This window comes from Vigna angularis, chromosome 9 (assembly GCF_016808095.1).
Source record: "Vigna angularis cultivar LongXiaoDou No.4 chromosome 9, ASM1680809v1, whole genome shotgun sequence".
In the NCBI taxonomy this organism is placed as follows: Eukaryota; Viridiplantae; Streptophyta; class Magnoliopsida; order Fabales; family Fabaceae; genus Vigna; species Vigna angularis.
This window is the reverse complement of record NC_068978.1, coordinates 2,706,818-2,734,140: the sequence shown is the minus strand read 5'-3', so window position 1 is coordinate 2,734,140 and position 27,323 is coordinate 2,706,818. Positions and strand designations below refer to the sequence as shown.

At 38.9% G+C, this 27,323-nt stretch overlaps 1 protein-coding gene across 1 annotated transcript; it reads left to right on the top strand.

Moving 5' to 3' along the window:
- The first annotated feature begins 1,392 nt into the window (after nt 1-1,392).
- On the top strand, nt 1,393-5,025 carry LOC108320205 (seed linoleate 9S-lipoxygenase). The gene is made up of 9 exons (XM_017551570.2): nt 1,393-1,618; nt 1,859-2,160; nt 2,246-2,486; nt 2,622-2,900; nt 2,992-3,077; nt 3,189-3,296; nt 3,415-3,725; nt 3,832-4,095; nt 4,228-5,025. The coding sequence occupies exons 1-9, from the start codon at nt 1,426-1,428 to the stop codon at nt 4,967-4,969; spliced, it is 2,526 nt and encodes an 841-aa protein (XP_017407059.2). The 5' UTR covers nt 1,393-1,425; the 3' UTR covers nt 4,970-5,025.
- The last annotated feature ends 22,298 nt before the right edge of the window (nt 5,026-27,323 follow it).

Genomic DNA, 27,323 nt, shown 5'->3' with positions numbered 1-27,323 from the left:
GTTTACTTAAGCTAGTATTTTTATTTACGTATACTATAACTTGATTATGTATTTGATTAATATTAGATTTTTATCAATTATTTTAATATTAAATAATTTTTATATAAATAGTTTTATTTTTATTTTTTTGTAAAATATATCCTTTCTAGAAATTATTTTTATAAAGTTTTCTGATTGTTTATTTGAGTAAGTTAAATTTGTAATCATTTTTTTATCTTTTTTTATATATGTTGCATGTGAGTCTCTTTCAATTTGTATGTTTCTTTTGATTCTTAATTTCTCTTAATTAATGATTCTAACAGTATTCTGATCGTGTTTATGTTATTCATAGCAGCAGATAGAGCTTCTTGAGTTTTTGAAGTTGTTTTAAGACTCCTAGAGCTCTTTGGTTGCTTAAGGGAAGCTTGTATTTTGATTTTAACTTAAAAGCAAGTTTAAATTGATGTTTGTATGATAGTTAATTTGAGTAATGGGATTGTTTGATAAAATTTAGTATGATGAATTGAAATTTGATGAATTCTTGTTTATAGACAAGTCATTGAATTATATTTGAGTTTGGATGAATTGTGGAGGTTAGATTGGTTATGTTGATTGATTAATTTGGCTATTGGATCTTGGTTTAATAATAAGTTAGTAGAATGGTTGGTTTTTTGTCTACAATTTGAGGTTTGACGGGTGAAAAGTTTGACGGGTGAAAAAAGAATCTAAACCAATAAACAACACCTGTTTAAAAAATCATTACCTTTAATGTTGTTTATTAATGACATAATAGAAAGTGATTTTTCAAACAAACATTATCTATTAGTTTTGTTTTTTGGAAGCGCCCTCATAAACGGCTATCCAATAAACTGCGTGTAAAAAGCGAGTTCTTGATAATTATAATTTTGTAGTAGAGAGTAACTCTTGATTTGTTTTAAGAAAAAATATTTAGACGAGGATGGTATACCCATGACCTAATAATGATAACATACAGGTATAAAACCCTAAATATAAATTTTGATATGTGAGTACGAAACAAGTATAATTAAGAAAGTATGTAAAGGAGTATTATTAAACTCTGCATGCTTTACAGTCGTTGCCAACCTATGTATTATACAGGCATAGCATTAATTGCCAAAATGAATTAATTACGATTTTTTTATTTTTAATGATGATAAAATAAATTAATAACTCTATGGAAGCAACGTGTTATAAAAAATAATGCTCAATTTCATAAAACGCAGTGTTCACACCACTTACATATATTATATAAAGAGATTTATCATCTTATTAGATCTATCCTCTTTGTTTATGTTCCTTTCTTTACGAGTATACAAATACGATCAGTATCACATACTTTTGTGTATAAATAGCTGAGATTAGAGCTTGAATTTCTCACAACTCACAGCATAATTAGATTCATAAGAAATTGTTCTTGCTATAGCAATGAGTTCAATAGTGGAAAGGAACAAGTTGGTGAAGGGGAGGGTAGTGTTGATACGGAAGAGTGTGGTACAAACCTTAAGCAGTGTTAAGGGTCTTGTTGTCACTGGCATCAAGATAATTAACGACTCACCCGAACTTGATATCACTAAGTCTGTGTCTTTCAAGTTGATTAGTGGTTCCAAATCAAAGGATGGTTAGTCTTCTCTCTTTCTCATGTTTTTCTTTTCAGTTCACACTATATATGCATTATCAGTATACAAGTTTTTCTATTATCAATCTTTCAAAAATAGTTACGTTTATTATCAAAACCAATAGCTTATATCATATATGATGATTTGAAATCAAATGATACTGTAAAAAAATCTTTCTGCATTCCATAAACATGTACTACTTTCTTGTTATTTTTAGGTTTTGATTTGTTTGCATTTTGCAGCTTGTAAATTAGCTGGGAAAGTTGGAAATGATGCCTATTTGGAGAATAATGTTTCTGTGTTGCGAACTTTGAAAGAGACACGGGAGGAATTTGATATTTATTTTGAATGGGATGATAAAGATATGGGAACTCCAGGTGCATTTTATGTAACAAACAAAATGAATGAAGAGTTCTTCCTAGTTAATGTGACTATTGAATATCCAAGTGAACAAGACCAGAACAATATTATTCACTTTGACTGTAATTCCTGGGTTCACAACCATAAGCATTACAAAACGGATCGCATATTCTTCGCCAACATTGTAAGTCAAATAACGATCTTTGTTATTTCCATTCTTAAAATTTAAATGAGAAAACTATGTATTTATGAAAACATATGCATTGCAGCCATATCTTCCTGGTAAGACGCCGGAGCAATTAAAAGCGTACAGAGAAGAAGAGTTGAAGAATTTAAGGGGAGATGGAAAAGGAAAGCGTGAGAAATGGGATAGGATTTATGATTATGATGTCTATAATGATCTGGGCTTTCTTGAAAGCGATGGACAAGAACGTCACCCAGTTCTTGGAGGCCCCAAATATCCCTACCCTCGTAGGGTTAGGACGGGGAGAACCGTCATCCAAAGAAATGGTGAGTTACATTTTATCATGTTTTAATCACATGGTCTAATATGAAAGGCCCAGTCAACGAAACATGTGACAAATAAAAGTTTGAATTGTGGATGATAAAAGTGTCTCTATATATGCTTAATTTATGTCTTGACAGGTGAAGGATACGAGCTACCAGACGAGGTTTATTATGTGCCAAGAGATGAAAATTTCAGTGACCAGAAGACTGCAGAATTCTTTCAATTATCAAAGAAAGCTTTAGGTGGAAGCGTTCAACCTTTGCTCCTATCTTTGTATTTAAAGACCACATCAAATGAATTTAATGGCTTCGAAGAAGTGCTGAAAATGTATGAAGGTGGAGTTAATCTGCCTCTATCTATCACTGGAAACGGTAATCCAAGTGTCCTTGACTTCCCAACTCCTGATGTAATCAAAGGTAACTATTGCTTACTTGGAACTCCGGTATAACTACTTCCAAACACTACACTCTTTGCCAATTTTATTTTCTTTGTTATGGTTTTGTATAGAGAGCAAGTTTGCATGGATGACTGATGAAGAATTTGCAAGAGAGATGATTGCCGGTGTAAACCCTCTTGTAATTCGGCTTCTTAAAGTGAGTGCAAATATTATATTTATTTTTAATATACAGAGATCTTTTATATGCTGAATTATTCTATTGTCATGGCCTTTCTTTCTTATTATTGGACATCTTTATTAATGGCAGAAGGAGGAGCTCGCATTGCCAAAGAACACATCATGCAACTGTATTCAACGCAGTACAGTAACAAAAGAAATGTTGGAGAAAAACATGAATGGAGTCAAAGTAGATGAGGTAATGAAGTAAACAGAAACAACTTAATATCATAGTTCAACACTTCCTCTAAATACTTGGATTTGGAATTATTCTTTCCTATACAAAGGCACTTGAACTGATATTGTTTGTGGAACAGGCATTTGCTAAGAAGAGATTGTTCATATTGGATTACTATGAAGCATTCATGGCGTATTTGGGGAAGATAAATGACCTTCCTTCTGCAAAGGCTTATGCCACCAGGACATTCTTGTTCTTACAAAATGACGGCACATTGAAACCACTTGCTATTGAATTAAACAAGCCACATCAATGTCCATGTGATCATCCGAATGTCGAGACCACAGTGGTGCTGCCTGCAGACAAAGGTGTCGAAAGTACAATTTGGTTATTGGCCAAAGCTCATGTTGTTGTAAATGACACCAACTATCATCAGCTCATAAGCCACTGGTATATTTATAAGAACTCAATCTGCTAGAAGCATACATATGCAAACATGTTTACGTGATACGAAGTTTAATCTTTTAACTTTCTTTGTGTCTGTCACATGTCACAGGTTACATACTCACGCAGTGATTGAGCCATTTGTCATATCAACAAACAGGAATCTCAGTGTACTTCACCCCATTTACAAACTCCTTTATCCTCACTTCCGTGACACCTTAAATATAAATTCACTTGCCAGGAAGTCCCTAATTAGTGCAGGTAGCATTATAGAGCAAACATTTTTGCCTGGACCATATTCTATGGTGATGTCTTCTGCTATATACAAGAATTGGGTTTTCGCTGACCAAGCATTACCAAAGGATCTCATCAAAAGGTAAATTAACCGTATTAAATTAGAAAAAATTTAATGTGTCCAATTATGGGAAAATATCATGTCGATGGTGAAAATTGAGATAGCCTTGTTATCAAAATAACCTTTTTCTTCTTCTTCTTATGATTGATTTAGAGGTTTGGCGTTTGAGGATGACGCTAATGACCTTAAGCTAGTGATAGAGGACTATCCTTACGCTGTTGATGGATTAGAAATATGGAATGCTACTAAGCTCTGGGTACAAGACTATGTCGCTCTGTATTATTCGGACGATAGGGAAATTCAAGGAGATACTGAATTGCAAGCATGGTGGAAGGAAGCTGTGGAAGAGGGTCATCGTGACTTAGAAACACCATGGCCTAAAATGCAGAGTTTTTCAGATGTTGTTGAAAATTGCACTACCATTATATGGATTGCTTCAGCTCTTCATGCCGCTGTTAACTTTGGACAGTATCCTTATGGAGGTTATATCATGAACCGTCCTACACAAAGCCGAAGATGGATCCCAAAAGCAGAAACTCAAGAGTATGATGAGATGACAAAGAATCCTCAAGAAGCTTATTTGAAAACAATTACTCCAAAGTACCAGGCCGTTGTTGATCTTTCAGTATTGGAGCTACTATCAACCCATGCTTCAGACGAGGTGTATCTTGGACAAAGGAACAGTCTGGATTGGACTGCTCATCAAGAAGCAAAAGATTTGTTTAGAAGATTTACAGATGACTTAAGAAAAATTGAGAACGAAATCTCAGATAGGAACAGCAATGAAGGACTTAAAAATCGTACTGGACCAGTCAAAATGCCCTACACTCTGCTTCTTCCTACCAGCAAACCAGGGATGACTTTTAGAGGAATCCCTAACAGTGTCTCTATCTAATCGCTTGGTGGCTTCCTTTTGCTTTCAATAACAGTTGCATGTTACGTGCATGCCTCGTTTTCTATGTTGTTGTTTAGGTCACATTGTCTTTGACGCTGCTTTTGTTGGGAAAAACTTTAAAGGTTAGAAGGAAGTGTTTAAGATTGGGAGAGGTTGGAAGATTTTGAGAGAAGAGGAAAGGCTTGTATTGAGTGCTTCTAAACTTTTTTTGGCTTGTTTTCTGTAGAATAAACTCAAATGGTGCCCACATGTCTTCCACTGCACCAAAAACCTTGTCTGGTTATGAAAAAAATCTGCCGAAAGAAATAAAATTATTGAAGGGAGAAATGATAAACCCACCGAAAGTTTTTGTTGGCTTGTGATTATTAAATCACCGTTAGTACCTACCATACAAATGCACCGAAAGTGGAATTATTACATTTGCTTTTCCCTTCTATAAATAGATACCCCTATGGGAGACCAAACTCAGACCTCCAAAAACAAAAAATTAGTATTGTATAAGAAGAAGAAAAATAAGTGTTTGTGTCGTGAGGGAGTGTGCAAGTGGAGTGAGAAAATAATATTGTGAGTTCCTAAGAGAAGGAAGTGTTGTCTCTGTACCCTGTATTTCCAACTTTTAAAATAATAAAATTATCTTTGATACCAACAAATTGGTATCAGAGCTCTGAGAGTCTGAGTGTCCGAGTGAAAAAGAGAGTAGAAATGGCAAACCTTGTAAACAGTGTGTCCCTTCCTCAGTTGACAAAGAAAGTCAACTTTGATAATTGGAGTGTGCAGATGAGAGCTCTTCTTGGATCCCAAGACGTATGGGATGTAGTGGAAAGTGGGTACGAAGAACCCACAGACGACGAAGGACTGACGGCTGCCCAACTTGTAGCGTTGAAGAAAACGCGTGTGAAGGATAAATCAGCTCTATACATTTTATACCGAGCTGTAGACGAATCTGGCTTTGAGAAGATAGTGAATGCTAAATCTTCAAAACAAGCATGGCAGATTCTGGAGAAAGTCTATAAAGGAGACAGTCGAGTTAAACAAGTCAGGCTTCAAACTCTCAGAGGCGAATTTGAAAGCTTGAGAATGGAGGAGAAAGAACGAGTAACCAAGTATATATCTCGAGTAGAGGCAATGGCAAATCAGATCCGCAAAAACGAAGAAGAGTTGCTAGTCAGTCGGGTGGTAGAGAAAATTCTGAGATCATTAACAGATGATTTCGAAAGTATAGTTTGCGCTATCGAGGAATCGAAGGACCTGTCAGCACTCTCAGTTGAAGAGCTCACTGGGTCACTTGAAGCCCACGAACAAAGGAGAAGGAAAAAGAAGGAACCTCTTGACCAAGCACTACAAGAACAACTTGACTTGAAGGGAACTCGGAACACTCAAGACCGAGGTCCTGGAGGCAGAGGAAGAGGAGGTCGAGGACGAGGTGGTCGAGGACAAGGTGGACGTGGCAAAGGTAACATTGAAGCCTTCAGAGAACATACCGGACAACAAAATTGGCGTGGTCGTGGTCAAGGAAGGGGTCGAGGAGGTCGGTCCAAGTCTGAAGTGGAATGTTTCAAGTGGGGTAAGAATGGTCACTACGCAAATGAGTGTAGATCAGAAAGTTGCTACAACTGTGGGAAGCCAGGCCACATAGCGAAATATTGTCAGTCTGAAAAGAAAAGGGAAACAAATTTGCTTACTGAGGAAACCAATGAAGAATTAGGAGTCTTGTTGATGTCAAAAGGCCCAGAAGCCGAGCTTAAGCCAAACTGTTCAAACAACACAGTTTGGTACTTAGACACAGGAGCAAGTAACCACATGTGTGGAGATGAGAATCTGTTCAACGTACTCACCAAGATTGAGGCCGGACATGTTTCATTTGGAGATAATTCCAAGGTGGCTGTAAAAGGACGTGGGACAATCCGATACATTCAGAAGGATGGACGGGTTGGAGAAATAAGAGATGTTTACTATGTTCCTGAGCTGAAAAATAATATATTGAGCATGGGACAGATGATGGAGAAAGGTAACTCAGTTCACATGAAGGATCGTGTACTATACTTGAAAGATAAAATTGGTCGTCTGGTTGCACGAGTAGAGATGAAGAAAAATCGAATGTATAAGTTGGAGTTAAATATTCTAAAAAATAAGTGCCTGAAGCTTGACGTAAATGATGAAGCCATGGTATGGCATTTCCGGTTTGGTCACTTGAACTTCGGAGGCCTAGCCGAGCTGTCAAAGAAGCAGCTGGTACGTGGATTACCAGGCATAGAGTTTGAGAAAAAGTTTTGTGAAGAATGTGTACTCGGAAAACATTCAAGGACTAGGTTTCCAAAGTCAGTTGAGTTCAAGGCAGAAAAACAACTCGATCTGATACACACCGATCTGTGTGGACCAATCTCTCCTGATTCATTCAGTGGTAAGAAATACTTTATTTCATTCATAGATGATTTCTCTCGGAAGACTTGGGTATATTTCTTAGAGGAGAAATCGAAAGCATTTGAGGTATTTAAGAAGTTCAAGCTGATGGTGGAGAAGGAGACTGGCAAGCAGATAAAAGGTATACGATCTGACAGAGGAGGTGAATTCACTTCAATAAAGTTTAAAGAATATTGTGAAGAGCATGGAATAAGGCAATTTCTTACAGCTCCATATTCACCACAACAGAATGGCGTGGCTGAGAGGAAGAATCGAACCATTCTTGATATGGTTCGAACTATGCTTAAAGGAAAAAATATGCTAAAGAAGTTCTGGGCGGAAGCAGTACAATGTGCAGTCTATGTGCAAAACAAGTGTCCACATACTAAACTGGATGGAGTGACACCACAAGAAGCATGGAGTGGGAAGAAACCGAGTGTCATCCATTTCAGGGTTTTTGGTAGCGTGGCTTATGACCATGTTCCAACTCAGCACAGAACAAAACTTGAAGACAAAAGCAAGAAATATGTTTTTATTGGATACGATGAAAAATCAAAAGCATACAAACTGTATAACCCAATTACAGGAAAAATTGTTGTAAGTCGGGATGTTCAAGTTGATGAGGAAAGTTAATGGAGCTGGGACAACATGAAGGAGAAGTCCTCATGGAGCTCGGAGTCTGGGGGAGAAAATTCAACAGTAGGTCACAGAAGCTCGAAAGCTACTGGGAGGAACCTAGAAAACATAACTGAGAGAATCAATGATTTTTCGGAAGAAGAAGATGAACCTATGCAATCTAGATCTCGAAGTTTACAGGACATTTATAACTCCACTGATGAAGTACATGTAGTATGTTTGTTAGCAGGAGCAGAAGATCTTAAATTTGAAGAGGCCATGCTTGATGATAGATGGAAGAAAGCAATGGATGAGGAGATCGACTCAATTGAAAAGAATGAAACATGGGAGCTGACAGATATACCCAAAGGAGCTCAACCAATTGGCTTGAAATGGGTATATAAGAAGAAAATCAACGCAGACGGAGATGTGGAACGTTACAAAGCTCGACTCGTGGTGAAGGGTTATAAACAACAGAAAGGTATTGATTATAATGAAGTGTTTGCCCCTGTAACAAGGATGGAGACAATCCGACTGCTATTTTCTTTGGCAGCACAACATGGTTGGACGATTGTTAACTCTTTGGCAAGTGTACCAAATCGTTCAAAGTAATAAAACCGGTAAGACCGGATATCGTTTCCCAAGAGACTCGTGTAATACTTTAAAACCGTATAATAAGTTAACTAACTTAGACTAAGAATACATCATTTTGGTATGATTCAAGTGTAATAAAATTCCAATTCAAATATAAGTGATAAAATGAACGTCTTAGAGGCTAAAAGATTGGAAAATGGTTAATGGATAATGAAACAATATGGATGAGATGTTGGAGAATGATTGTAATTACTACGCTATCATGCAAATACACATCACTACTTCATCAATTAATTGCATTTGTCAACCTTCCTATTATACTTAGACCCAATTCCTTGGTAGAAAAAGCCTAAACTCACTTCTTTCAGTCCCAATTCCTTGGTAACCTAGAAAGTTCATCTGCATTACGATTAGAGGTTTAAGACAACTAAAGCATCAAGCTCCATTCCTAGATACAATCTCCCTTAGGTGTTAATTCCAGTTCAAGGTCCACACAATACTTTCCAATATCAAGCAAATCTTAGAATCATGTTATGGTTGATCAAGTCACAACAAGCTTTAAGAGAAGGAAATTAAACACTCACAATCAATTGAAAGAAGCTTAAATTCATTAAACTCAAGTGCATTTACATGAAAGTTTCGTAACTACATCATTCCCCAACAAATGGAAATTAGTTCTCCATAGTCATGGAGAACTTGAGCTTACAATGGAGAAAAATGGAAGAATGGGGATCCAAGGAGGAAGGATGGAGAGTTTCCACTGCCCAAAACCAGCTCCCTTAGGTCCGAAAATGGTGTTCCAAGCTTCAGCCGCCAAGAAGATACCACCCTCAGTTACAGAATGCTTTAAATAGATCTAGGGTTCCATGTCAGCAGAGTTCGCGCCCGGGCGCCCCTCCTCAGTCGCGCCCAGGCGCGAAGCTCTCGCAGAAGGTCGCGCCCGAGCGCCCTCTTTCTCGCGCCCAGGCGCGAAGCTCTCGCAGAAGGTCGCGCCCGGGCGCCCTCTTGGTCGCGCCTGGGCGCGGAGCTCGCGCATATGGTCGCGCCCAGGCGCGAGGCTTGCGCAGAAATTGTATCCTGCTTCCTTCTTCTTGGGCTTTTAGGCGTGAACTTCCTTTCCTGCTCCATCAGATCCTGCTTTTGAATCCTTTTCTTGCTCCCATTCTTGGTGAATACAGTACTTCTCTAACAGCTTGCAATTCGCCTACAAATTTGAGGAATTAATGATGAAAACTTGCATGTAACGCTTAAGCTAGACTTATTCGCAAACTTAGATAAAAAGGGAGGATTAAACATGTTTCAAGCTTAAAAAGGGTAGATTTGGTACAAGAATTGGTTCAAAGATAATGGTAAAAATTACCGTTATCACAACCCCAAACTTGAAATCTTGCTTGTCCTCAAGCAGAAAAAACAAACAAATGAACTGGTTTGAACAAACAAACAACTCTAATGCTTCATCACTAAACAAGAATAAAATTCAATCATGCTTGCTCGTCATGTTGACTAGATTTTTGTCACAAGAGGTGAAACTTTCACTGGTGGTACTCACAAACTTACAGAATTTAAACAACAGCTATGTTCTATGAGGGACTAACACACATGACAAAAGTATTTTCTTAACTAACATGGAACCCTTCCTCTGAAAAGAAACTGTTTCACTCAATCTCATAGGTGTATGGGGAGGTGTGTCTCTCACTCAAACATCACAATATCACACAATTGAACTTTGCCTTTCATTTCCCTTACAATGAACACACTTACCTATAAAATTGAGATACAAGAACATTCAAGGCTTTACAAGGGTTAGGTTAAGAAGGAGCTTTGGTTTTTCTAGGCAAAACTAATACTAAGAGAGCATTCATTTTAGCACAAGATAACAAAGTCTCGCGTACTTCCACCAATTGTAAGCAAATCTTACTTCTTTTTCCCTTTTTGTAATACTTTTAATTTTAAATAATTTTTTTTTTTTATTTTTTTTATTTTGACCCTTAATGTCAATTCACATGTCACCTCAAATACCCCAAACTTGAACCATTTTCCTGTACCCCACTTGAATGCTCATCTTAGCTTAAGGTAGAGGGATTACAAATTGTTTTCGGATTGCTTTTTAAGGTTCATGGATGGGCTACAAAAGGTTACAATAGGCTTTGGGTTCAAGAACTTAAGACAACAAAGGGAGAACAAGACAACCTTGATCATGTGTATTGAACAAGTAAATGATCCACTTCAGAGAAAATCAGGCAAAACTCAATTATGCTTCTAAGGTGATATCATTCAACAATCATTCTGGAGCACAAAATCTCACTAGGTTACTTAGGGTTCCAAATTTGTTTTCAAACACAATGCCATGCATATTAATCACAAGAAGAACAGCGCATGAAATTCATTCAGTCGAGCGTAACCACAGTGAAAAGAAACTACCCAACTCGAGCCTAATTTCAAAGTCTCACAGAGTAAAAGCAAACACAAGCGATTTCTAATCAAGTCAAGTTCGAAACATTTTCATCAACATGTTCATTCAACCAAGTTCAAAAGTACGAGTGCTGAAATAAAATTAACTACGGAATTTAAAGCATGAAAGTAGTAATTGTTTATGAAAGAGATGAAAGTTGCCCGTCTCATTGTCTCATCTGTCTCCTCAAGAATCACTCTCAGTGTCCTCCACTTCTTCTTCTTCTTCAGATTGCTCCTCCTCCTCTTCCTCTTCAGATTGTTCCTCCTCATCTTCCTCTTCAGATTCTTCCATTGCTTGAGCTCCAGAAGATGTTCCAGCTCCCCCATCAGTAGAGGTCTGGTCCCCAGGCCAAGCTACTCTTGCAGCATACTCCTCAGAAGTCATGAAACCTGGGTGAGAGGAGGCGTAGACCTGACGCATCATGTCTGCGTGAGCAAGGCCCATCCTGTGTAGTGCTTCCAGCTTAGCATTGAGGTCGGCCATATTGAAGGGGTTTTGTGGGCCGTCTTCTTCAGGCTGTGCAGGTGGGTCAGGCTGATTTCTCCTATGCCTTCGTGGTGGCTGGGGTGCAGGGATGTTCTGACCGTCCTCATCAATTAAGCAGTATTGCAGGTAATAGGATCGATCAATGGTTTTCCTTGGTTTCTCAAATGGAGGCAGTGAAGTATCAACCCCAGCAATCTCACATAGGTGAGTGATCAGAGATGGGTGACCTAGTGGAGTGTTGCTCAGGGCAGTATTGGCACAGTCATTGATCTCGTGTGCAATAATGTTTCCCACATTGATTGGCTTACCCTGCAATATAAGGAAAAGGAGGAGTGCTCTACTTACATTGAGGTCAGACATATGGGAGCACGGAGATATGTTGGCATGAATGAATGCCATCCAATATTTGGAGAGAGGTGTAAGAAAGGAACGCTTGATATGCAATGGTTGTCCCTGTCTGTTTCTATGAAAGTGTCCTCTGGGGAGGCACAAGGTCCTCTCAACCTCCTCATAGTCTATCCCTGCAAAATGTGATCTGTTTGCGTCTGAGTAATGACATGTTGAATTTCCCCCTGGCCACTGAGTGTTCAAGAAAGAGTTGATGGTATTTGCATCAAAAGCTACAGGCCTCCCTCGCACATAACTTGTGAACGGTTGTGGTTCGTCTAAATAGCTGCGAGCATTGGCATAGAATTCCCGGACTACATCAATATTAGCCGGTTCAGGGAATGAGATAAGATTGCTCCAATGTCGACGCCACACCTCTTGGGCAAATTGTGGTTCCTCCCGAGGTAGCTGTTCTACTACTCTTTCCATAAGGAGCCGTCTGTTTTGAGACTCCTCAAAATTTTTCTTGTGTCTCTGAGAGAGGAAGGTTTGAGGTTTGGAATGCTTCTTTTGCTTCTGCCTCTTTGTTGCTGTGGTTTTGATTCTTTTTGTTCCTGAAACAGAGGCCATTTCTGCACAAACATGCAAGGATTGTGAATGTGAGGAGGAGACACAGAAAAATCAAAGTGATATGTAACGTTTGTGCATTCAAGGCTCACGAGCAAACACAAACAATTAGGACACTCAATCACAAACAATTACAAGGAAATCAAAAGACAAAAATACACAAAATGTATGAAAAGCACACCCAGGGCCAAATGATGGCCGAACCAGTCGCGCCCGGGCGCGACCTGCTAGGGGCGCCTGGGCGCGACTTCTGCAGAAAAAATCTGCAGAATGGTTTCTTCTTCTCTACCTATTTTTGTGAGTTTTGGAATTTTTAGACAGCAAACCAACATACAAGCAATTCAATTGAACAACAAAGACAAATTCAAAACAGACAAAACACAGATGAAACAGAGAAAATGGAAAAACATTTGAAGATCAGAGCATGGGCCACATTCATGGCCGAGCTACTCGCGCTTGGGCGCGACCCTGCAAGGCGCGCCTGGTTAGGGGGGCTTGGGCGTGAATTCTGCAGAATTTCAGCAGACTGCAGAATGGCTCAACTCACAGTACCATTTTCTGATTTTTGCATTCTCTAGCTCTCAAAACACCCCAGAACACCTTCTTTTTATCAAACACGTTTGCTTAAATCTTCAATAAGGGAAATTCACTTGAAGAATCAAGTTGAAGGTGTTCAATTTCACAAATTTTCAACATTCTCCAAAACAAGCAATTAAAAATCAAGACACAACACAATCACACCATTCACAACTCAAGCTACACAAAACAGTAACAACTTCCTCACAGACAAAATTTTAACAAGTGCTAAAACACAAACAAACAATCAACAACACACAAATAACAAAAAATCACTGAAAGAAGGTTAGAAAGTTGGGTTGCCTCCCAGTAAGCGCTTGTTTAACGTCATTAGCTTGACATACTGATGCTCATGGATCTGAGAGGTGAATGATTGTTGTGAGACGCTGAATCTCACCGCCTAGGTACTGTTTCAGCCTCTGTCCATTTACCACCCAACTTTTGTTTGGATCATCTGCTGCAGGGTTAACCAACTCAATAGCCCCATGGGGCTTTACCTCCTTTATGATGAACGGTCCAGACCACTTTGATTTCAATTTGCCTTGCAGAATCTTGAATCTGGAATTGAAGAGTAAAACTTGTTGGCCAGGTTGAAACTCTCTCTTTAAGAGCTTTTTGTCATGATACAACTTAACCTTCTCTTTGTAATTCTTGGAGTTATCATAAGCTGTCAATCTCATTTCCTCCAACTCCTGTAATTGTAACTTCCTCTTTTCTGCAGATAAGGTAGAATCAAAGTTCAAGAACTTCAGGGCCCAATAAGCTTTGTGCTCCATCTCCACCGGTAAATGACAAGATTTGCCATAGACTAGTTGAAAGGGAGTCATCCCAACAGGTGTTTTCATTGCAGTCCTGTAGGCCCACAGAGCATCATCCAGTTTTAATGACCAATCCTTCCTGGAAGATGAAACAGTTTTCTCTAGAATCCTCTTGATTTCTCTGTTTGATACTTCCGCTTGCCCATTGGTTTGAGGATGATATGGGGAAGCAACTTTATGCTTCACCTCATAGTTTTTTAGAACCTTTTCAAGCTGATAGTTGCAGAAATGTGATCCTCCGTCGCTAATAAGAATTCTTGGCACCCTAAATCTTGAAAATATGTTTTTCCTCAAGAATTTAATCACAGTGTTTGCATCATTCTTTTGACATGCTACTGCTTCCACCCATTTGCTAACATAGTCTACTGCAACCAGAATATACTCATTAGTATAAGATGAAGGTAGGGGACCGACAAAATCAATACCCCAGCAATCAAAAACCTCAACTTCCAGGATGCTTTGTAGTGGCATTTCATGCCTTCTTGAGATAGTGCCCACTCTTTGACATTTATCACAACGCTTGGCTTGGGCATAAGCATCCTTGAATATAGTAGGCCAGTAAAATCCAGATTGGAGGACTTTGGCAGCTGTTCTTTCACCATTGAAGTGTCCTCCATAGGGTGAATTATGGCAATGCCACAAGATTCCTGCTGATTCTTCTTCAGTAACACACCGCCTCAAGAGATTGTCAGCTCCTAGTTTGAATAAATAGGGGTCATCCCAAACAAACTGCTTAGCATCATTTAAGAATTTCTTCTTTTGTTGCCATGAAAGATCATCTGGAAGGATTCCCGCAGCTTTGAAATTAGCTATGTCAGCAAACCAGGGCCTTTGTTGGACCATCATCAAGTTCTCATCATAAAACTCTTCACGGATTTCTCTTTCTTTAGTTGTAACTTCATTATTGACAAGTCTTGAGAGATGATCAGCAATGACATTTTCACTTCCTTTCTTATCTCTGATCTCCAAATCAAATTCTTGCAACATAAGAACCCATCTTATCAATCTTGGTTTGGAATCAGGCTTGGTAAGCAAATACTTGATAGCAGCATGGTCAGTGTAAATAATCACCTTTGAACCTATGAGATAGGGTCTGAATTTCTCTAATGCATACACTATGGCAAGAAACTCCTTTTCCGTGGTTGCATACTTTAGTTGAGCTCCATTCAAGACCTTGCTTGCATAGTAGATTGTGTGGAACACTTTCTCTCTTCTCTGTCCAAGCACTGCACCAATAGCATAATCACTAGCATCACACATTAATTCAAAATCTTTGTTCCAATCAGGAGATATGATCACCGGAGCAGAAATTAGCTTGGATTTCAATGCTTCAAATGCCTTCAAGCATTCCTCATTCAGTTCAAATGGTGTATCTTTTACAAGGAGATTGCTTAAAGGCTTAGCAATCTTGGAGAAATCTTGAATGAATCTTCTATAAAAGCCAGCATGTCCAAGAAAGCTTCGAATTCCTTTCACATTTGTTGGTGGTGGAAGCTTTTCAATGACTTCCACTTTAGCTATGTCCACTTCAATTCCTTTGGAAGAAATTTTATGCCCCAAAACAATCCCTTCTGTTACCATGAAGTGACATTTCTCCCAGTTAAGAATGAGGTTGGTTTGGATGCATCTCTTTAACACCGTTTCTAAATTTGCCAGACATAGGTCAAATGAGCTTCCAAACACTGAGAAGTCGTCCATGAAGACTTGTATACATTTCTCCACAAGATCGGAGAATATAGCTTGCATGCATCTTTGAAAGGTGGCAGGGGCATTGCAAAGCCCAAAAGGCATCTTTCTATAAGCGAATATACCGAAGGGGCACGTGAATGCGGTCTTTTCTTGATCTTTTGGATCTACAGCTATTTGATTATAGCCAGAATAACCGTCCAAAAAGCAGTAGACAGCTTGCCCTGCTAATCTCTCCAGCATTTGATCCATAAAGGGGAGTGGAAAATGGTCTTTTCTTGTGGCCTTATTCAACTTCCGGTAGTCAATGCACATTCTCCAACCAGTGACAGTTCGTGTAGGTATAAGCTCATTTTTCTCATTACATATAACTGTCATGCCGCCCTTCTTCGGGACCACTTGCACAGGACTTACCCATGTGCTATCAGAGATAGGATAAATGATCCCTGCCTCAAGAAGCTTGAGAACCTCTTTTCTCACCTCCTCTTTCATGACTGGATTTAGCCTTCTTTGAGGTTGAGTTGCTGGTTTAAAATCATCTTCCATAAAAATACGGTGCATGCAATAGGTTGGACTTATCCCCTTTAAATCAGAGATAGACCATCCTACAGCTCCTTTGTTTCTTTTCAACACTTCGATCAACTTTTTCTCTTCAGCAGATGATAAGGAGCTGCTGATAATCACAGGCTTGTTGTTACCCTCATCTAGAAAAACATACTTTAAGTGAGAGGGTAAAATTTTTAGTTCAAGCTTCTTCTCTTCCATCATGACATCAGTCTTTATATCTTCGATCTGTACTTCATTAGATGGGATCTCCTTCAGCACATCCAAATCTGTTAAACGTTCTTCAATCATTTTCTCTTCTTCTTCATTGAGAGATTCACGTGCATCTATGAGTGTTTTTATCAGCGGGGACGACACATGTATCTCCCTTTCTACCGTTACGCAGGCTTCGTCAAGCACATCAACTTGAAAGCAAGCTCCCTCATCACTGGGGTGAGACATTGCTTCAAAAACATTGAAATTCACCTCTTCATCTTCCACCCTCACCTTGAGCTTACCATCATCAACATCGATGAGTACTCTTGCCGTCTTCATGAATGGCCTTCCAAGGATGAGTGGTACCTCCACATCCGCCTCCATTTCCATGATAACGAAATCCACTGGAAACACAAATTTATCTACTCGTACAAGAACATCCTCCACTACACCAAGTGGATACTTGATGGATCTGTCTGCCAATTGTAGGCTCATCCGAGTAGGTTTGAGTTCAAGCTCTCCAATTTTCTCAAACAAAGAGAAAGGCATCAAATTGATGCTTGCACCCAAATCGATCAAAGCTTTTCCAATAGCTAGCTTACCTATAGTGCAGGGAATGGTGAAGCTACCAGGATCCTTGAATTTGGGAGGGAGGAGCTTCTGGATAATGGCACTGCAGTTACCTTGAACTTCAATGGTCTCTTCCTCAATGTATTTCCTCTTCTTAGTGAGGAGTTCCTTCATGAATTTTGCATAGGCCGGCATTTGTTGTAGTGCTTCTGAGAATGGTATTTTTATCTCCAATTGCTTGAAGATATCCATGAACCGTCCAAACTGCTTTTCTTTATCCTTTCTTGTGTATATTTGTGGATAGGGAAGGGGCCTCTCAACTTCTTTTTCTTTTCTTTTTCTTCTCTCATCCTCTTCTTCTTTTTCTTTCTCTCCACTAACACTATTCTCATTTTCTTTTCTCTCATTCTCTTCTTCTTTTCTATTCTCACTCTTCGTCTCATTTTCATCTTTTCTTTCATCACTCTCTTCTGAGTTCTTTTTCTCTCCACTCACTAACAACTTACCACTTCTTGTAGTGATTGCCTTGCACTCCTCCTTTGGGTTGGTTTCAGTATTAGCTCCAAAACTCTTATCAGGTTTTTCTTCTAGCTTCTTGGCCAGTTGACCAACTTGTATCTCCAAATTCCTTATGGATGCTTCCGTGCTTTTGTGATTGGAGATAGATACTTGCATGAATTGTTGAAGAGTGTCCTCCAACTTAGAGGTCCTATCTGATAGAGATGGGTGTGGTTGGTATTGTTGTTGAGGTGGTCTGTTTGAAGGTCCAGCTTGTCCTTGGCCCATGCTTGGGTGCGGTCTCCATCCTTGATTAAAGTGATTGTTACGGTTTTGATTACCCATATAGTTCACGTCTTCTTGGGTATTGACCTGCATAGCACAATGACCATTAGCATGTTCTCCACCACACAATTCACACCCTTGATGTTGGGCTTGTGAAACATTCTGGAGTTCTTTTGGCAACTGAGAGAGTTTGTTCATGAGCGCTTCAAGCTGTTGGGTCATTATCTTGTTTTGGGCTAATAGAGCATCCTGAGATTGTAGTTGAAACACGCCTTTTTGCTGAGCCCTTTCATTCTGCAATTCACTGTCATTTGCAGCCATGTTTTCTATTAGCTCATGAGCTTCTTCTGGTGTCTTCCAACGGATATTTCCTCCAGCTGAGGCATCCAACATCAATTTGGTTTGGGATCTCAATCCTCCCAAAAACATGTTGAGAACAGTAGGCTCATCAAACCCATGAGTGGGTGTCTTTCTCAGTAGCCCTTTGAATCTGTCCCAGGCTTGACTCAGAGTCTCATTGACATCCTGCTGAAAAGATGAAATCTCCTGTTTCCCTTTGTTAACCTTGGACTGTGGAAAGAATTTGTTGAGGAATTTTGCCACAACATCCTCCCACGTAGTGAAGCTATTTTCAGGGAAAGAATTCAGCCACATCTTCGCATTACCTCCCAAGGAGAATGGAAATAAACTGAGCCTTATTGCCTCATCTGGCACTTGATGGATCTTTACAGTGTTGCAAATTTCCAAGAAAGTTGCTAAATGATTATAAGGATTCTCGTGTGACAGGCCGTTGAATTGATTACTCTGCACCAGATGGATGAGAGCAGGCTTCATTTCCATGTTCACAGCATTTACCCGTGGTCGAGCAATACTATTAAAGTGGAGCGGTCCTGCAAAAGTAGAGTAGTCTTCCAAGGTGCGCCTTGCTTGTCTATCACCATTGCCATTCATATCATCACCCATATCCCCCATTTCCTGATTAGCTGTGGAAGAGTTTGGTTGCTCAGAGATTACAGGTGCGGGAGAAATGTTTCTCGAAGTTCTGTTTTCTCTCCTTCTTTGGCTATTGTTTCTTCTTGCTGTCTTTTCAACTTCAGGATCCAATAGAAGAGGTTCAAGTGATGGTGTGCTTCTAGTACGAATTTTTCTCTGCATTCACTAGAAACAACAATACTAGAGCACAAGATTAACTTTAAGATCACTAAAACAAATTTATTCACAGTAAAAAGAATAAAAAGAATAAAGCCTAAGTTGGTTAAGAATTACACAACAGTAAAGTACTAACACCGAGTCCCCGGCAACGGCGCCAAAAACTTGTTAACTCTTTGGCAAGTGTACCAAATCGTTCAAAGTAATAAAACCGGTAAGACCGGATATCGTTTCCCAAGAGACTCGTGTAATACTTTAAAACCGTATAATAAGTTAACTAACTTAGACTAAGAATACATCATTTTGGTATGATTCAAGTGTAATAAAATTCCAATTCAATTATAAGTGATAAAATGAACGTCTTAGAGGCTAAAAGATTGGAAAATGGTTAATGGATAATGAAACAATATGGATGAGATGTTGGAGAATGATTGTAATTACTACGCTATCATGCAAATACACATCACTACTTCATCAATTAATTGCATTTGTCAACCTTCCTATTATACTTAGACCCAATTCCTTGGTAGAAAAAGCCTAAACTCACTTCTTTCAGTCCCAATTCCTTGGTAACCTAGAAAGTTCATCTGCATTACGATTAGAGGTTTAAGACAACTAAAGCATCAAGCTCCATTCCTAGATACAATCTCCCTTAGGTGTTAATTCCAGTTCAAGGTCCACACAATACTTTCCAATATCAAGCAAATCTTAGAATCATGTTATGGTTGATCAAGTCACAACAAGCTTTAAGAGAAGGAAATTAAACACTCACAATCAATTGAAAGAAGCTTAAATTCATTAAACTCAAGTGCATTTACATGAAAGTTTCGTAACTACATCATTCCCCAACAAATGGAAATTAGTTCTCCATAGTCATGGAGAACTTGAGCTTACAATGGAGAAAAATGGAAGAATGGGGATCCAAGGAGGAAGGATGGAGAGTTTCCACTGCCCAAAACCAGCTCCCTTAGGTCCGAAAATGGTGTTCCAAGCTTCAGCCGCCAAGAAGATACCACCCTCAGTTACAGAATGCTTTAAATAGATCTAGGGTTCCATGTCAGCAGAGTTCGCGCCCGGGCGCCCCTCCTCAGTCGCGCCCAGGCGCGAAGCTCTCGCAGAAGGTCGCGCCCGGGCGCCCTCTTTCTCGCGCCTGGGCGCGGAGCTCGCGCATATGGTCGCGCCCAAGCGCCCTTTTGGTCGCGCCCAGGCGCGAGGCTTGCGCAGAAATTGTATCCTGCTTCCTTCTTCTTGGGCTTTTAGGCGTGAACTTCCTTTCCTGCTCCATCAGATCCTGCTTTTGAATCCTTTTCTTGCTCCCATTCTTGGTGAATACAGTACTTCTCTAACAGCTTGCAATTCGCCTACAAATTTGAGGAATTAATGATGAAAACTTGCATGTAACGCTTAAGCTAGACTTATTCGCAAACTTAGATAAAAAGGGAGGATTAAACATGTTTCAAGCTTAAAAAGGGTAGATTTGGTACAAGAATTGGTTCAAAGATAATGGTAAAAATTACCGTTATCAACGATACAACAAATGGATGTGAAATCTGCATTTTTGAATGGAGTTTTAAAAGAAGAAGTCTACGTGGAGCAACCTCTCGGTTACATGCGAAGAGGAGAAGAAAAGAAGGTGTTGAAGTTAAAGAAGGCGTTGTACGGCTTGAAACAGGCTCCTCGAACCTGGAATGAAAGGATTGACACCTACTTCAAGAATAATGGTTACGAGCAGTGTCCGTATGAACATGCTCTATACCTAAAAAAGAAGAAAGGAGAAATGTTGTTTGTTGCCCTATACGTAGATGATTTAATTTTCATGGGAAGCAAAATTGAGCTAATCAACGAGTTTAAGGAGGTAATGAAAAAGGAGTTTGAAATGACTGATCTAGGTGTGATGAAATACTTCCTAGGTTTGGAGGTGGATCAAAGCTCGAAAGGGATTTTTGTATCCCAAAAGAGATATGCTGAGGAGATACTGAAGAAGGCGAAGATGATGAAGTGCAATCCAGTTTCTACTCCTATGGAACTCGGAACGAAGCTAACCAAATACGGAGATGGATATCGAGTCGACCCAAGCAAGTATCGTAGCCTAATCGGAAGCCTAAGATACTTGACCAACACGAGGCCAGACTTAATGCTAAGCGTGGGGATTACAAGTCGTTTTATGGAGGAACCAAGATATTCTCATTGGAAAGCAGTAAAGCGGATATTAAGGTATGTAAAGGGTACAATATCTTTTGGATTAATGTATACTATGTCAGACAACTACCAGCTTAGTGGATATTCAGATAGTGATTGGTGTGGAGATATTGATGATCGAAAAAGCACGACTGGCTATGTTTTCTTTATGGGAGATACAACATTTACTTGGCTTTCCAAGAAACAACCCATTGTGACGCTATCGTCATGTGAGGCAGAGTATGTGGCAGCATCCTGGAGTGTCCGACACGCAATTTGGCTAAGAAACCTACTAAAAAGTTTGGATATGATGCAAGAAGAGAGGGTAGTGATTCGAGTAGATAATAGATCAGCAATCGAGCTAGCAAAAAATCCAGTCTATCATGAAAGAAGCAAGCATATTGATGTTCGTTTTCACTTTATCCGGGAAAAGATAAAAGAAGGAAGTGTTGAGTTAGAACATGTGGGAACTAAACAACAAATTGCAGATATATTCACAAAACCACTCCCTACAGTAATATTTCATGAATACAGAAAGCTTATTGGGATGAAGGATAGAAGCATTTGAGTTTATGGGGGAGTTTTGTAGAATAAACTCAAATGGTGCCCACATGTCTTCCACTGCACCAAAAACCTTGTCTGGTTATGAAAAAAATCTGCCGAAAGAAATAAAATTATTGAAGGGAGAAATGATAAACCCACTGAAAGTTTTTGTTGGCTTGTGATTATTAAATCACCGTTAGTACCTACCATACAAATGCACCGAAAGTGGAATTATTACATTTGCTTTTCCCTTCTATAAATAGATACCCCTATGGGAGACCAAACTCAGACCTCCAAAAACAGAAAATTAGTATTGTATAAGAAGAAGAAAAATAAGTGTTTGTGTCGTGAGGGAGTGTGCAAGTGGAGTGAGAAAATAATATTGTGAGTTCCTAAGAGAAGGAAGTGTTGTCTCTGTACCCTGTATTTCCAACTTTTAAAATAATAAAATTATCTTTGATACCAACATTTTCAAATGATACAATCATCCCCTATTTATACTAATGGCACCTCCTTAACCAATGGTTAGGATCTTGCCACCACAACATTCATCTAAGGGTTATAATTTATTCTCTAGAACTTTCTAAAACATTCCTATAATTCTAAACTTATCTAGAGACTTCTTATGGATAAGCATCTCTAGATATTTTTGTGGAACATTCTAGAATCCTTCTAGATAGGATTTTCTAGAATGCTATTTGGGCCTTTGCTAATATTGGGCTTTTATCTTTTAGGCCCAACATACAAAATCAATTTATATTCCAACACCCCCTCTTAAACTTGATTTTGTACTCCAAGCAAACTTCTCAACTTCATAAAGACTTCTTTCTTCAGCGGTTTGGTGAAGATATCTGCTACCTGATCATGTGTCTTCACATATTCCATTTGCACATCCTTGTTGCTGATGCATTCTCTAATGTAATGGTAACGGGTGTGGATGTGCTTACTTCGATCATGGAAGACTGGGTTTTTTGCTAATGTTATTGCTGACTTGTTGTCTACGAAAATCTTTGTCGGCTCCACTTGTGGCAAGCTTAACTCCTTCAATAGGTTGCGTAGCCAAACAGCATGACAAACACATGAAGTTGCAGCTACATACTCTGCTTCACATGTAGACAAAGTGACAATAGGCTGCTTCTTGGACATCCAAGTAAAGGCTGTGTCTCCCATGTAGAACACAAATCCACTTGTGCTCTTTCGGTCATCCATATCTCCACTCCAATCGCTATCACTATATCCAACAAGCTTGTAATCGTTAGAAATGGAGTAGTATAGGCCATAGCTTGTCGTACCTTGGATATATCGAAGAATCCTCTTCGCAGACTTGAAGTGAGTAGTTGTTGGAGCTTCCATGTATCGACTCACGACTCCAACGACATAGAGAATGTCTGGTCTTGTACAAGTTAAATAGCGCAAACTTCCAACAAGACTTTTATAGAGGGTTGGATCCACTTTTTCTCCCTCTTCATCTTTACTCAACTTGATGCCGCATTCCATAGGAGTACCAACTGGATTAGCATCATCCATCTTGAACTTCTTGAGGAGGTCTTTGGCATAACATTCTTGAGTAATAAAAATTCCTTTGTTTCCTTGTTTTACTTCAATTCCGAGATAATATGCCATAAGCCTCATGTCGGTCATTTCAAATTCCATTGTCATATCCTTCTTGAATTCCTCAAACATGCTTGGATTGTTCCCTGTAAAAATCAAATCATCGACATACAAGCATACAATCAAAATATCTTTACCTTGAGCTTTGATATAGAGTGCATGCTCATATGGACACTTGATGAAATTCGCTGCTTTGAAGTACTTGTCAATCCGAACATTCCAAGCTCTCGGGGCTTGTTTCAACCCATAAAGAGCCTTCTTTAATTTTAAGACTTTATCTTCTTCACCTTTGACTTCATATCCTTGTGGCTGCTCAATGTAGACTTCTTCTTCAAGAACTCCATTTAAGAAGGCGGATTTGACATCCATTTGATGTATCTTCCAATTATTTTGAGCTGCTAATGATATAATAAGTCTTACAGTTTCTAGTCGAGCAACTGGAGCAAATACCTCGTCATAGTCGATGCCAGCCCTTTGACTGTAGCCCTTCGCCACCAATCTTGCTTTGTATCTCTGAACTTCTCCTTTGGAGTCTTTCTTTGCTTTGTAGACCCACTTGACACCAATTGCTTTGTGCCCTTTTGGAAGCGAGACTAGCTCCCAAGTATCATTCTTCTTTATTGCCTCGATCTCTTCATCCATTGCATTTCTCCAACTCTTCTTTTCAATTGCTTCTTGGAAGTTCATGGGCTCACAGTCTGCAAATAGACAGAATAAGGTAACATTGTCTAGATTTTCAGTTACCTCATAAATTTCTTGGAGACTTCGAAAACGTGGCATTCTTTCACTTGAGCTTTCATCATCTTGAATGGTTGTATTTGGTAAAGTGGGTGGAGTAGCAGGTGCCTCTTGCGGTTGTTGTTGTTGTTCCACATCATCTTCTTCAATGCACGGGAAGAAGGTATGATCTTCACAGTTTGTCGACCAATCCCATTCTCCTTCTTCGTCAAACACTACATTCCGGCTGATGATTGTTTTCCTTGAATCAGGATTGTAGAGTTTGTACCCTTTGGAGTTGGCGTCATAACCAATGAAGATGTATTTTTCACTTTTGTCATCAAGCTTACTTCGTTTCTCATCTGGCACATGCACATGAGCTATGCTTCCAAAGACTCTAAGATGAGAAATACCTGGTTTTCTTCCGCTCCATGCTTCTTGTGGTGTTTTTCCACTAACGTTTCTTGTTGGAGAGCGGTTGGTTAGATAGACTGCACATGCAACAGCTTCAGCCCAAAACTCCTTTGGAAGTTTCTTGCTTTTAAGCATGCTCCTTGCCATCTCCAGGATAGTTCTATTCTTCCTTTCAGCCACTCCATTTTGTTGAGGGGATCTTGGCACTGTCAACTGTCGTCTGATTCCATTGTCTTCACAATACTTCTGAAACTCTTTTGATGTGAACTCTCCTCCACGATCGGATCTCAAAGCTTTGATCAGAAGGCCACTTTCCTTCTCAACATGGGCTTTAAACTTCTTGAAGTTCTCAAACACTTCTGATTTTTCTTTTAAGAAATATACCCATGTTTTTCTTGAAAAATCATCAATGAAGAGAAGGAAATAATTACTCTTACCGAGTGATCTTGGCTTGATTGGTTCGCACACATCTGTGTGTATGAGTTCTAATGGCTTTTGAGCTCTTGAGTCCGACTCATTTGGGAAACTCAATCGAAATTGTTTTCCAAGTAGACATCCTTCACAAACTTGGTTGGGGTAAGTAATATGAGGCAGTCCTCTCACCATTGCTTTCTTGAAGAGCAACTCTAATCCTTTAAAATTAAGATGGCCAAATCGAAGATGCCAAAGCCATGATTGGTCTTTGTAGCACATCTTCAGACATTGTTGGCCATCACTTTGAATGTTGAGCACGAACATTTTATTTCTTGTTATTGGCACCTTTGCAATGAACCTACTTGTATTATCTCTTATAGAAAGGTTATTATTCTTAAGTTGAATATCATAACCTTTCTCTAAGAGTTGTCCTAAGCTCAAGATGTTGCTCTTCATGCTTGGCACATAATATACGTTGGAAATAAATTGATGTTCTCCATTCTTTAGTCGGATGAGAACATTACCTTTTCCTTTCACTGCCACCTTTGATTCATCTCCAAAAGCCACGTTTCCCTTTACTGATTCATCAAGCTCCACAAACATGCTTCTTTTCCCACACATATGGTTACTTGCTCCACTGTCAAGGTACCAACGATTATCCTCACCTCTATCTTGGCCCTTGTAAGCCAATAGCAAGGTACCATCTTCTTGACACCTTTCTTCAGCATAATTGGCTTTCTCTTTGACTTTATTTTTGTTAGGGGCTCTACATTCAGAAGCATAATGTCCAAACTTATCACAATTGTAACACTTGATTCGTGTCTTGTCATACCTTGAATTTGGATTTCCTCTCCCACGACCTCTATTAGAGCTTTCTCCTCTTTGGTTATTGTTGTTAGGCCTTCGTCCTTGTCCACGTCCATATGCACGCCCTCGTCCTTGTTCTTGACTATAACTTCGTCTTGATTGGTTGTGTGTATTTTCTTCTTTTCTTGAATCAACGTGTGCCTTGAGGACTTGCTCCGTGATCTCTTCCTTCTTCTTTTTCTTTTCTTCATAAGCTTGCAACGAACCAAGAAGTTGCTCTATTGACATGGCCTCCAAGTCTTTTGTCTCTTCGGTAATGGTGACAATATGTTCGAACTTTGGATCTAATGATCTAAGAATTTTCTCCATAATTCTTACATCATCTAGCTTCTCACCATTTCTTTTTAGGTTATTAGTAACCGTTAAAACTCTTGAAAAGTAATCAAAGACTAGTTCACCTTCCTTCATATGCAAAGCTTCAAACTCTCCTCTCAAAGTTTGAAGACGTACCTTTTTGACTTGATCTGCTCCCTTGTAAGAGATCTTAAGCTTCTCCCATGCTTCCTTGGCTGACTTGACTCCAGAAATCTTCTCAAAAGTATCTTCATCTAATCCTTGATAGATTAGACAGAGAGCTTTCTTGTCTCTCTTCCTTGAGTCTCTCAAGTTATCCTTTTGAGCTTGAGAAAGACTCTCTAGATTCTCTGGCTCAATGTGGCCCTTCTCGACCACCTCCCAGACATCATGTGCACCAAGGAGAGCTATCATCCTTAAGCTCCAATTGTCATAGTTGCTCTTAGTGAGCATTGGGACTTGAAAGGGAACTCCAGTATTTGCCATTTCTATGAAGATCTTATGGCTCTGATACCACTTTGTTGGGAAAAACTTTAAAGGCTAGAAGGAAGTGTTTAAGATTGGGAGAGGTTGGAAGATTTTGAGAGAAGAGGAAAGGCTTGTATTTAGTGCTTCTAAACTTTTTTTGGCTTGTTTTCAAATGATACAATCATCCCCTATTTATACTAATGGCACCTCCTTAACCAATGGTTAGGATCTTGCCACCACAACATTCATCTAAGGGTTATAATTTATTCTCTAGAACTTTCTAAAACATTCCTATAATTCTAAACTTATCTAGAGACTTCTTATGGATAAGCATCTCTAGATATTTTTGTGGAACATTCTAGAATCCTTCTAGATAGGATTTTCTAGAATGCTATTTGGGCCTTTGCTAATATTGGACTTTTATCTTTTAGGCCCAACATACAAAATCAATTTATATTCCAACAGCTTTTGTATCCTGATAAATAAGCTCATTAGCATATTTCCTTTTATCACTGTAAACCTTTCTTATCTGTGCTTTGAGTTTTATTATTCAAGAGTTATAATCATGAATATTATGGTTTTACATTTTATTCAACTCATTTTATTCCTTTCTTCTCTCTCTTTAATTATTTTATTCAAACAAAGCCATGTGATTTAGTAATTGAATTTTGAAGATTGTTTAAAAATTGTTATTGTTCTTTATCTCTAAATCATGAAGTTTTAAGGAAGGTCCATGCTGAAACCCCATTTTCTTAAAAGAAATCGTTATAATTCTTCTCACACGTGTGACCTTGACTTGAAGCAACTTTCCAAAATCTAAATAATATATAGTTCTATTTTTGACACACGTGCTCAACTAATTTATAAAGTAAATTAATTAAAAATTAATGTTTGTCTCTCTATAACAATTCATTGTTAAATAACACTGTAAAAGGGTTTACACTGACATAATTAAATTGTAAAACCAAATAGATTCATAAATCCATCGTGGCATTTCTTATTA